A 12,160-nucleotide genomic window follows, 5' to 3' on the forward strand; every position below is an offset into this window, starting at 1 on the left:
ACTGGGGAATCTGGCCTCATACCTTGTCCACACAGAGTCCCTGTACAAGGTTCCTGACCTGTGGTAAGTAAAGAATGTCACTTTCTAACGGGCCCAGGAACTCCAAGTTATCTTGGGACTTCAAGAGGAAAGGAATTTTCAAATACCAACTCACAGGTATTTGAGGCTGGGCTGTTTTTTGTTTTCTTTTTCTTTTTTTGAGACGGAATCTAGTTCTGTCACCAGGCTGGAGTTCAGTGGCTCAATCTCAGCTCGCCGCAACCTCCACCTCCCAGGTTCAAGTGATTTTCCTGCCTCAGCCTCTCAAGTAGCTGGGATTACAGGCATACGTCACCACGCCCAGCTAATTTTTGTATTTTTAGTAAAGATGGGGTTTCACCTTGTTGGCTAGGACAGTCTTGATCTCCTGACCTCGTGATCCACCCACTTCAGTCTCCCAAAGTGCTGGGATTACAGGCATGAGCAACCGTGCCCAGCCTGGGCTCACCTTTTAAAAAGTCTTATCTGAGATTCTTCATGGAACAGAGTTCTATCAAAGCCAATGAAAAAAGCCTAAGTGAAAAATAATTATTATTGCTGCACTTTATGCAAATAATCAGGCCAAGTACAGTAAGACTAAAGTTTATTTTGTAAACAAATCAGTTCTATCATGGTTTGTTTTGAATAAAAATGGTGATGAGAGAAAAAAATTATGCTTCAAAAGAAAAACTATAGTACACGGTTGTTAGGTGTCCTTGAGGTTTTTTCTGCAGTTTAGACTAAACACTAAATTCTTTGTGGGTTAGAAGTCCCCAGACTAATGCTTTCAAATCTTTGCTTTTAAAATTGGGAATTGTACTCCTCATCCTAGGACTCATTATTTACCTTATAGCAGGCTGTTCACTTAAACATTGTAGTAAAACTATAGATGAGAGTACTAATGTGTTTGCCATGCCAGCCTTGGAAACCCAACCAGGCCTGCATGAGTCGCTTAGACCAGTTGCAAAGCGGTTCCACTCTTCTCACCTTGGAGTTCACTCCCATTCCCATTACGTCCTCTGTCATCTGGAAGAAGCCAGAGCGATCAACGGCCTTTTCCCATCTTCATAACCTACCCAAAGGGAAGGATTGAAACCATCTTTGCAAAATTATGATTGAGACAGTGAGAGAGATCTAACTTAATGGACTGTATCTTGCTTCTAACCTCAAAGCTGTCATTGTTCATTCCTGGGCATAGGCTGAACTAACTTTGGACTTTGGGAGAAATTTAGTTTATAGTTTACATAAAGACAGTAACAGCCCTTTCCCAAAGCAGACCTCCTTCTTGCCTGGAGACTAGATTGCCTTTGTAGGACTAACATTAACCACAAGATTTGGAAATAGGTTTAGGAATCATGCAGCTGGAGGATACAAGATTCTGACTCTCCCTAAACTGCTCCTAAGATTAGTGCTGGAGAGATTTTGCAGACCCGGTACTTGCTGGATCAGCTGGCACCACCCAGATCAATCAACTGGCTCATCTGTTCTTGTGGCACCCACCCAGGAAGTGACTCAGCACAAGAAGACAGCTTCTACTCCCTATGATTTCATCCCCGACCAACCAGCACTCCTGGATCACTGGCTTCCGCCAACCCACCAAGCTATCCTTAAAAACTCTGCTCCCCTGTTGTTCAGAGAGGCTGATTTGAGTAATAATAAAACTCTAGTCTCCTGCAACAAATAAATAAATAAATAAAATAAAAATCATTTATGGTGTGCCTGGCCAGGTCTGGTGGCTCACACCTGTAATCCCAGCACTTTGGGCGGCTGAGGCTGGTGGATCACTTGAGGCCAGGAGTTCAAGACCAGCCTGGGCAACATGGGGAAACCTCGTCAGTACTAAAAATACAAAAATTAGCCGGGCCCTGTGGCACATGCCTGTAATCCCAGCTACTCCTGAGGCTGAAGCAGGAGAATCGCTTGAACGCGGGAGGCGGAGGTTGCAGTGGGCCGAGCCAGATGGAGCCACTGCACTCCAGCCTAGGTGACAGAGGGTGACTCTGTCTCAAAAACAACAAGGCTGAGACGGGCGGATCACGAGGTCAGGAGATCGAGACCATCCTGGCGAACACGGTGAAACCCTGTCTCTACTAAAAAAAACATACAAAAAAAAAAAAAAAAAAAAGAGCCGGGCGAGGTGGCGGGTGCTTGTAGTCCCATCTACTCGGGAGGCTGAGGCAGGAGAATGGCGGGAACCCGGGAGGCGGAGCTTGCAGTGAGCTGAGATCTGGCCACTGCACTCCCGCCTGGGTGACAGAGCGAGACTCCGTCTCAAAACAACAACAACAACAACAACAATCACTTATAACGTGCCTGCTCCCTGGAAAGCACTGCCAGATATGTATTTGCTATTGCAGTGTCCATACACAGTCACATGAAGATGTGGGCTAAAACACACACTACCTTAAAAGTTTCACATTCATTCAGGCAACTGGGATTTTTCTTTTTCTTCTCTTTCTTTCTTCATTCCCTGCTTCCTTCCTTCTTTCTTTCTTTCTTTCTTTTTTTTTTTTAATTGGCAACTCGGATTTTTCGAAGTGTTTTTGCTATCTCACTGCTGGAAAGCCTGGTTCTGCCTTTCCTAAAATCCGGTGTGCAGGTTCGCACTCCAGCTACTTCCAGGCCTCCAGGGAGCGCAGGCAGCAGCGCGCACGCGCGCACTTCTCCCTCGCTGGTCCTCAGGCCCGGCCCGTCGTGTCCAGCCGCGCCGGGACCCAAGCGCCTCCTGCCGCCCGCCTGGCCGTCGTCCCCCGGGAATGCGCGAGGCCTGGACGGGAGTGGCCGAGGCGGTTGGGCGGCGGCGGAGCAGGCGCCATGTCAGCCCGGGAAGTGGCCGTGCTGCTGTCGTGGCTGAGCTGCTGTGGCTTGGCCATTTGGAGGTAGAGAGACGCCAGTCGCACGCGAGCGACTGGGCGGGGATTACCCCCGGCAGGGCAGGCGGGAGGGTCCCGCTCCCCACCCCATGCGCCCCGGGACCGCTGTCCCTGGCCGACCACTGCCTCGTCTCCCGACTCCCCAACACCAGCACCAGTGTCCCGCCGCTCCCACCCGAGTTTTCCATGAGCGCGAGGGGCCGCTGTTTGCACTTTGCTGACCCAGTTCCTGCAGTAAGGTCGCAGTACCTTCATGCTGTCCTCAGAACATCTGAGTCCCAGTGAAATCTTACTTTTTTGTTTTTTAGGGCGGCGGTTGTCTGTTTTAGAGACGGCCTCTTCCTCCGTTGCCCAGGCTGCAATGCAGTGGCGCCATCATAGCTCCCTGTAGCCTGAAACTCCTGGGCCCAAGCGCTCCTCCCACCTCGGCCTCCTGAATAGCTGGGACCACAGGCACGTGCCACCACGCTTGGCTAAATTAAAAAAAAAAAAAAATTGGCAGAGACAGGGTCTCACAATATTGCCCAGACTGGTCTTGAACTCGTGGCCTTAAGGGATCCTCCTGCCTGAGCCTCCCAAAGTGCTGTAATTACAGGCCATGAGCTGTGAGCCATAAGCCATCACACCCCAGCCCCTGTGAATACTTACATTCCTCTCCCCTTGTGCACCCTTCTTTTGCCAGAGGAGAGGATCATTGTGGTCCAAGAGTGAGATGACAGTGCCCTTTTCATTAAAAAATAGCACGTGTCTATCTGCACACCCCACATACCTTTGGGCCTCTTAGATCCGTTTCCAACAAGAATACATTAAATATTAGACATGATAAAGCAAGAATGAAAAGGCATTGTCATTGTTATCTGGGACTAAATTAATAAATTAAACGTGACTCTTTGAACGACTGTTCTCTCCCTAGCCTGTCCTCAGCCCCAGTAGGAGTGAGAAGCAGCTGTTGAGGGAGCAGGTGAGGAGAAAAGGCCTGCCAGGAAAGGTCATTTCATCCTTTCACTACCAGATCTTATTAAATTACATAATTTAACTTTGTAAATTAAAGTACAAAATTTGCCACTTGTATTTTTCTCTCTGTAATGAAAGGGATCTTAGATTCATAAGAAGTGTGAGGTGGTTCACACTTCAAAAAAAGCCATCAATGACAATAGATTTCGGTTTTATTTATAGGTATATGTAAAATACATGAACTTTTTTTTATTCGATCTGTATATACAGAAAATGTGTTTCATTATAAAGGTGACTGATTTCTGTTAAAAATAAGAATTCGGAGTGCTATTAAGGCTTGTATAATTCTGATAAGGGAATTGCATAATGATATCCTAGCAACTCCTCCTCTACATACAGAAAAAAGGCCTCTGATTTAAAACTTTAGGGATGGAGCAATTCCAATTGCAATTAGGTATGCAATATAGACATGGAATAGATTCTTGAAGCAAATGGAAGCTGAAGGAATTGTAGGGTGATGATTTATGATAGTCACCAGCTACATGTGCCTTTTGAGCACTTGAAATATAACACAAATTGAGATGTGTTGTAAGTGTAATGTACACACTGGATTTCAAAGACTTAGTATGAAAAAGGAATGTAAAATATCTCTCTAATAATCGTTTTATACTGATTACGTGTTGAATAAAACTTAATATTATTAATTTTAAGTTTAATTTTAAGTTTAGTTTTAGTTTGTTTAGTTTTAATTAATTAAAAGCTAAAAATTATTAAAATTGATTTCGCCCATTTCTTCTTGTGCTTTTAAAGTAGCTACTTGAATTAATAGGAGGTGGCTTGAATTATATTGGACAGGGCTGCGTTAGATGAATCTGATAATCCTGCGTTAGACAGGAATTAAGAACCCTCCATTGCAGCAACATGACAAAACCCTGTCTCTACCCAAAAAATACAACAATTAGCTGGGCATGGTGGCATGCACCTGTAGTCCCAGCTATTCGGGAGACTGAGGTGAGAGGATCACTTGAGCCTGGGAGGTCAAGGCTGCAGTAAGCCAAAAGTGCTGCACTGTACTCCACAGACAGACCCTGTCTCAAAAAAAAAAAAATACTGGTTTTTGAAATTCCAATCTTTATTCTTATTTTAACTCTTTGTAAGTGAAAGAGTTACAGCCCATGTTCTTCAAGAGTTTTCATCCTACCAAAAAACAAAAAAAACCAAAATAAACAGGTAAAGAGTATTAACTTCTCATCTTGTTTTACCGTCTTCAGATACTGAGCAAACCCTAACACATCCAGAGATGTGGGTAGAGGTCACTGATAGCCCCAATTTCAGCCCTGAGTTGCTGTCCAGGAAGGGAATTGGGCAGAAGGGTGAAGCTCCTGGCAACCCAGCTATGCCCTGACCATGTAGAGAATCCTCATATTTGAAGAATAAGTTAGTTTTAATATTCATACTTGGCCTCTTCCTCCACAGGTATTCCAGTAACAGCCCAAACTATCGCATTTTTAGTACCAGAAGTACTGTAAGTGTTGAATTTTTAATAAACTATAGTTAAGTATTAAATTTTTTGAACTTTAAAGCAGAGAGCAGAGTTAATCATATTGAGTTTTACAGTCATTGTCGCTCTTCCATTTCATTTCTTTCATCCCGTGTATTACCCTAACACAGGTACCCTCCTTAATCCATGTCCTTAAATTTGCATGTAGCAAAAATAGTGTTGTTTTGAGTGTTTTTGTGATTTACTATTCACAATGTGGTGTTATTATATAGGTAGGATAACCATTCAGTATACTTCCTAACCTCTTGAGAATGGGAGTGCTATTAATAATTATACAAGAGGTATAAACTGGAACTGTCTAGACAAATCAGGATGTTTGGTCACACAAACTATAGACCTCATTCTCTATATTACTTTTTTTATTCAATACTTTCTACTTCATTTCTTCTTATTGCTGCCTAATTACTAGTGTAAATCAATTATATTTTATATACCCCTATTGCTGGACATATAGCTTCCTGCTATCACAAACAATACTGTAATGAGTGTCCTCTCTACAAGTCCTTTTATGTATCTGTATATCTGTGCAATCATTTACCTGCTATATGTAGCCAAATAGAGTTGCCTGGCCATGGGAAATACACTTAATTTAAGGAAGTTCTGCAAGACTGTTTCCAGAATGGCAGTTACAATTTATATTCTCACTCAATGTACATCTTCACCAAAATTTGATATTATTAAATTTCCTATTTTTTCCCAATCTCATTATTATCCAGTGATAGCTATTGCTGTTGTTACTTTCAATTCTTTGATGACTAGTGATTTTGAGCATCTCTTTGCGTATTATGCAGGCTTCTCCTTCTATTACCTGTTCATACCCTTTGCCCATTTTTTATTTAATTTTCTGCCTTTTCTGATTAACACAGTGCTAGCTACATTGTATTCTAAAAGTTAATCAAATGTTGATTTCAAAGATTCAGTTATCTCTTTCAAGTTTCTGTTAACTTTGTTTATGGATACTTTACTGGGAAAAAAAGCTAAATTTTGATGAGCCAAGTATCTCTCCCCCTTTGTCTTATGATTTAAACTTTTGGGGGCTCTATTTTTTTTGTTTGTTTGTTTTTGAGACAGAGTCTCAAAAAAGTGTTAATTTTCACAAACAAAAATCTGCTTAGATTTTTATTGGAATTGCACTTGGGGAGAACTGACACTGTTTTCATAGTAACTGGTATCATTATGATATTGAATCTTCCAATTCATGAAGAATGATGTAGCCCTCCAGAGTTGATCTCATTATCTTCTTCCTAACTTTAGTAGATTTCTTCTAATGTCTCCCAATTAAACAGATGCTCCCTTTTGGGCAGAGAGAGATACATTTCATTAAATTAACAAAGTATTCATTTGTTCCTAATTTATTGAATATGGTAAAAATAGTCACTATAAGTGATATTTATAGTGAATTGTGGAATGCCTTTTCACAGTCTACGGAAAAAAGTTTTATGAGTTTTCTCCTTAGACTTGTTATCATAGTGAATCATATTAATATATTCACTTATATTGTATCATCCTTGGATTTTGGAAAAACCCACACAGTATCAATGTAGTATTTCAATATGCTTTCAGGGACTATTGTTACTATTTTATATGAGATTCTTTTATCAATATTCATACTTGAGTTTGCTCCACAGAAGTGTATCTCAGTGGGGATACCACTGAAATTTTGAGCAGGAAAAGTTTTCATTGTGTGGAACTATCCTTTGCAGAACATCTTGCTTCCCTGGTTCCCAAACACTAAGTGGCAGTGACAATCCTCAGGGATTCTATAACCTAAGACACTCTTCCATATTTCCAGATGCTGTGTAAGGCAGGCAGAATCCAGCCAGTACACACTTGGATAGCATGCTGCCTGGTATTCGCTTGGAACTGTCAGTGCCTGTGCTGTACAACTTGTTAAATAGTTGTCATATTATCCTTGCCTTTAAGGGAGCATGTGGCAGTCAGGGGTCAGAGGACAGCAGAAACCACTCTAGATTTCAAGCAGAAATTTATTTGTTACAGGAAATTAGGTGCTCACCAAACTGTTGGGAGGGCTAGGAAAGCAAGGGTCTTAGAAACCCCCACTAATTTTTTGGTTTATCGATAGTCAAAAAACTGCTGTTGCCACCAGAGATCAGTACCCGGAGGAAATTTGTGTCCATGTCACAAATCTCTCCCAGTACCTAGTGGGGGATGGTGCTTAATAGAAATATAGGATAGAGGCCTTCCCCAAAACCACTTTTATCTTTGAAACCTGGACTTTTGGTACCACTGCTTGAGGAAGACGAATGACTTCCTCTTTTTCACAAGTTCCAGTCCACATCTGATTTTCAGAATGTAAATATCATTCAGAACCCTTGAGGAAGGTTTCCTGGTTTCCAGCTCCTGCAATCCAGGGATAGCCTAGAATTACATAGGAGTAAATGATCATGGCTGAGAACATAATACACAAAAATCAATTCCTAGCACTGTGTGGTATCACCCGTAAATTAGAATCAGGAGTCTTTAGTTAATTTTTACTAAATAATTTAACAGTTTCTGTTGTGTTTTCTATCAGTGTTGTACTCCCTTTATAAAAAAATAAATATTTATAATTTGAACCAGGCCCAGATGGTTTCATATGGGAATTCTACCACGTCTTTAAGAAGCACATCATTACAATGTTGTTTAAAATTTTCTAAAGTATAAAAAAGAAAGGTTGAAAAGACCTAAGGGGATATTTCACAAAAAAGGATATACAAATGACCAGTAAACTTATGAAAAATTCGTGAAATGTGAATTAAAATTACAGGGAGATGTAATTACAAACCAATCAGAATGCCTAAAATTAAAAAGACTGAAGATAACAAGGGGTGGTCAGAATGTAAAGCAATAGGAACTCTAATACACTACTAGAAGGAATGCAGGTTGGTATAACCACTTTGAAAACCTGTTTTCTATTATCCAATACTGTGGAATAGATACGTATCCTGTGACACACTAGTTTGACTCCTAGGTATACATCCAGCACCAGAAGACCTATATAGGAGTGGTTACAACAGCATTATTCCCAATCACTCCAGACTAGAAACAACCCAGAAGCATGTCAATCAGTAGTATAGAGGAATAAATATGTTTTTCTGTATTCACATAGTGGGATACTACATGGCAGTGGAAATGAGTGCACTGTGTCCACATGTTGACACAGAACAATATGGACGAATCTCACTATAGTGTGTGAAAGTAGCCATACAGAAAAGAACACATGCTGTATAAACTTTGTAATATTCAAAACCAGGCAAGAGGAATCTGTGTAATATATATTTGCTTTTACCATTTTGCTTTCAAATTTATTGCTATTCATTTGTTTAGAATCTTTGCTTACCATTTCAATCTCTGTTTGTAGCTATTTTATGTCTCTAATAGAATTTATTTGCGCACTTTATCTTCCTTTCTTGGACAGTTTTGCCATGTGTTGGACCATTTTATTGTTTTTTCTTTTTTTTTTTTTCTTTGAGACAAAGTCTCACTCTGTCACCCAGGCTGGAGTGCAGTGCACGATCTCGGCTCACTGCAACCTCTGCCTCCCGGGTTCAAGTGATTCTTCTGCCTCAGCCTCCCGAGAAGCTGGGACTACAGGTGTGCGCCACCACGCCCCGCTAATTTTTTGTATTTTTAGTAAAGACGGGGTTTCACCGTGTTAGCCAGGATGGTCCCGATTTCCTGACCTCATGATCCACCCACCTTGGCCTCCCAAAGTGCTGGGATTACAGGTGTGAGCCACCGCGCCCGGCCTTATTGGTCTTTTTAAGAATCACCTTTTTAATCTCGATTTTCCTTTATTATTTTTGGGTAGGTGGCAGAAATGGTCCATCTTTAATTCATAAATGACCGCCAAAACAGTTATGTCATTTTAGAAATGCAAATTGGACCCTGGAGTTTGATTATCAGCAAGAAAGGTAGATAAAGGGCAAGTGAGTAATATTACAAAACCAATGATATTGCAGCTTGCTTGAAAGCGATATTAAGAGAAAGGAAGGGGCCTGGTGTTGTGGCTCATGCCTGAAATCCCAGCATTTTGGGAGGCCAAGGCAGGTGGATCGCGTGAGCCCAGGAGTTTGAGACTAGCCTGGGCAACATGGTGAGACCCCATCTCTACAAATAATAATAATAAAATAGCAGAGCATGGTGGTGCATGCCTATAGTCCCAGCTACTCAGGAGGCTGAGGTGGGAGGATTGCTTGAGCCTGGCAGGGAGAGGCTGCAGTGAGCTATGATCATGCCACTGCACTCCAGCCTGGGTGACACAATGAGACTCTGTCTCTAAAAGAGAGAGAGAGAGAAAGGAAATATTGAATGTACAGAAGACTTCAGAGGTTTTCCATGACTCTTCTTGATGAAAAGCGTGTCTAAAAAATCCTTCTCCACTCTGTGTAAATTGAAACAGTGTATCAGTTTTCTGTTTAAATAATACCGAATCACTTAAACATGAAGTTGGTAAGCATAGTGGGAACTTTCTGCAGGCACTTGACTACATTTAAGTTAATCATTGGGAAGGTTTATATGTAAGCTTGGCAATTTCCACAGAATTTGTTTTGTGTTTTGAACTTACATCTTTGAAACTTTTATAAGTGAAACATTTAAATATACATAAAATATAGAAATTAGTATAATTTAGACATACATAAAAGTATGGAGATTAAGTCCTTATATATCCGTTACTCAGCTCCAGTATTACAGCTTATGGCCATTCTTGTTTCATTGACTTTATCACCCCCTTTCTTCCCTCCTGAATTATTTTGAAACTATTCCAGACATATCCTTTCATCCATAAATGTTTCAGTGTGTACCTTTAAATGATAAGACTCTTTTTAAAAATGACCACAGCCAGGGCAATAATGCAAGAAAATGAACTAAAAGGCATCCACTTTGGAAAGGGAAAGATAAACTATTTCTATTTGCAGATGACATGATCTTTTATATAGAAAACCCAAGGAATGTAACAAAAAAACTATTAGAACTAATAAATTATTTTAACAATTTCGTATGGCAATTCATAGGAAATTGTAAATGGAAATTCAGGAGCACCAGAATAGACAAAACAGTCTTGAAACAGAAAAAGTGGAAGGACTCACAGTTCTTGACATTTATACAATTGGTCATTTGAATACTAAGCTTACAACAAAGCTGCAGTAATTGAGACAGTCTGGTACTGACATAGGATAGGAATATACATCAATACGATAGAATTGAGAGTTCAGAAATGAAACCTCCCATTTACAGTCAGTTGACTTTTCATAATGATACCAAGAGAATTGAATGGAAAAAGAATGGTACTGAAACAACTAGATATCTACATGAAAAAAATAAATGTGGACCCCACATCAGACCACATCCAAAACTGTAACTGAATGGATCAAACACCTAAATATAAGAGCTAAAACTGTAAAACTTATAGAAGAAAACATAAGGGAAAATCCATGACCTTGGATTAGGCGATGGTTTCTCAAAAGCACAAGTGACAAAAGAAAAAATAGATACATTGGACAACATTAAAATTAAAATCTTTTGTGCTTCTAAGGACATCATCAAGAAAGTGAAGACAATTCATAGGATAGGAGAGAAATTTTGTGAGTCATATATCTTATTATGGACTTCTTTTTAGATATATAAAGAACTACTATTGATACAATTTGGTAATAAAAATACAACCCAGTTTTTTAAGTGGGCAAAGGATCTGAATTGTCATTTCTCCAAAGAAGATATCCAAATGGCCAGTAAGCACATCCCCATCAGGGAAATGGAAATCAAATAGTAAGATACCACTTCACCCGCTCAGATGTCTGTAATCAAAAAGACAGATAATAACAAGTGTTTGTGGGGACGTGGAGAAATGGAAACTCTTACATTGCGGACAAATGTCAAATGGTGCAGGCACTTTAGAAAACAGCCTGGTGGCTCTTCAAACAGTTAAACATAGTGTTACCAACGTGTTCTGCAGATTGCACTTCCAGTTTTACATCCAAGAGAAACGAAAACATAATGTCCACACAAAAACTAGCACATGAATGTTCATAGAAGCATTATTCATAATAGCCCCCAAGTGCAAACAATGCGAATGTTCAACAGCTAATGAAAGGGTAAATAAAATGTAGTACATGTATATAATGGGACATTACTTGTCAATAAAAATGAATGAAGTACTTTTATGTGCTACAACATAGATAAGCCTTGCAAACATTATGCTAAGTGCAAGAAACCTCTCACAAAGGACCACGTGTATGATTTCATTCACATGAAATGTCCAGAATAGGCAAATGTATAGAGACAGAAAGTAAGTTGGTGCCTGCCTAGGGCTGGGAGACAGGGCTAGGGTGGTAACCTCCGAGGACTGTGGCAGTTCTTTTGTGGAGTGTTGAATATGTTCTAAAATTGATTACAGTAATAGTTGCAGAACTATATGAAGATACTAAAAACCATTGAATTGTACACTTTAAATGAGTGAATTGTATGGCATGAATTATATCTCAAAGTTGTTTAAAAAACCATAACCACAATACTAATTAGCACCCCTAAAAATTGATAATCATTCCTTCATGTCATCAAATATCTAGTCAGTATTCAAATGACCAATTGTCATATAAATGTCATTTTCTGTTTGTTTATGTAAATCAAGATCCAGATAAGGTTTATATAGTATGATTATATATTTCTTTAGTTTCTTTTGTAAAAGGCAAATTAGTTGAGGTAATTACATACAATGAAATTTACTCCTTTTAAGCATATAGTTTGATGAACC

The 12,160-nt window shown here is 40.0% G+C and overlaps 1 protein-coding gene across 4 annotated transcripts in view; it reads left to right on the forward strand.

Annotated features, from left to right (window-relative positions):
- The first annotated feature begins 2,728 nt into the window (after positions 1-2,728).
- The window catches only part of CATSPERE (catsper channel auxiliary subunit epsilon), a 181,102-nt gene continuing 171,670 nt past the window's right edge, over positions 2,729-12,160 (forward strand). For 2 of the 4 annotated variants that reach the window (XM_025391765.1, XM_025391772.1), the window contains exons 1-2: positions 2,729-2,897; positions 5,322-5,370. In XM_025391765.1, the coding sequence (XP_025247550.1) occupies positions 2,833-2,897; positions 5,322-5,370 (114 nt within the window). In that variant the 5' untranslated portion in view covers positions 2,729-2,832. The remainder of the gene's footprint in view (positions 2,898-5,321; positions 5,371-12,160) is intronic. The other 2 variants (XM_025391780.1, XM_025391790.1) reach the window with 2 other exon arrangements.

The sequence above is a fragment of the Theropithecus gelada genome, chromosome 1 (assembly GCF_003255815.1).
Source record: "Theropithecus gelada isolate Dixy chromosome 1, Tgel_1.0, whole genome shotgun sequence".
NCBI classification, from domain to species: Eukaryota; Metazoa; Chordata; class Mammalia; order Primates; family Cercopithecidae; genus Theropithecus; species Theropithecus gelada.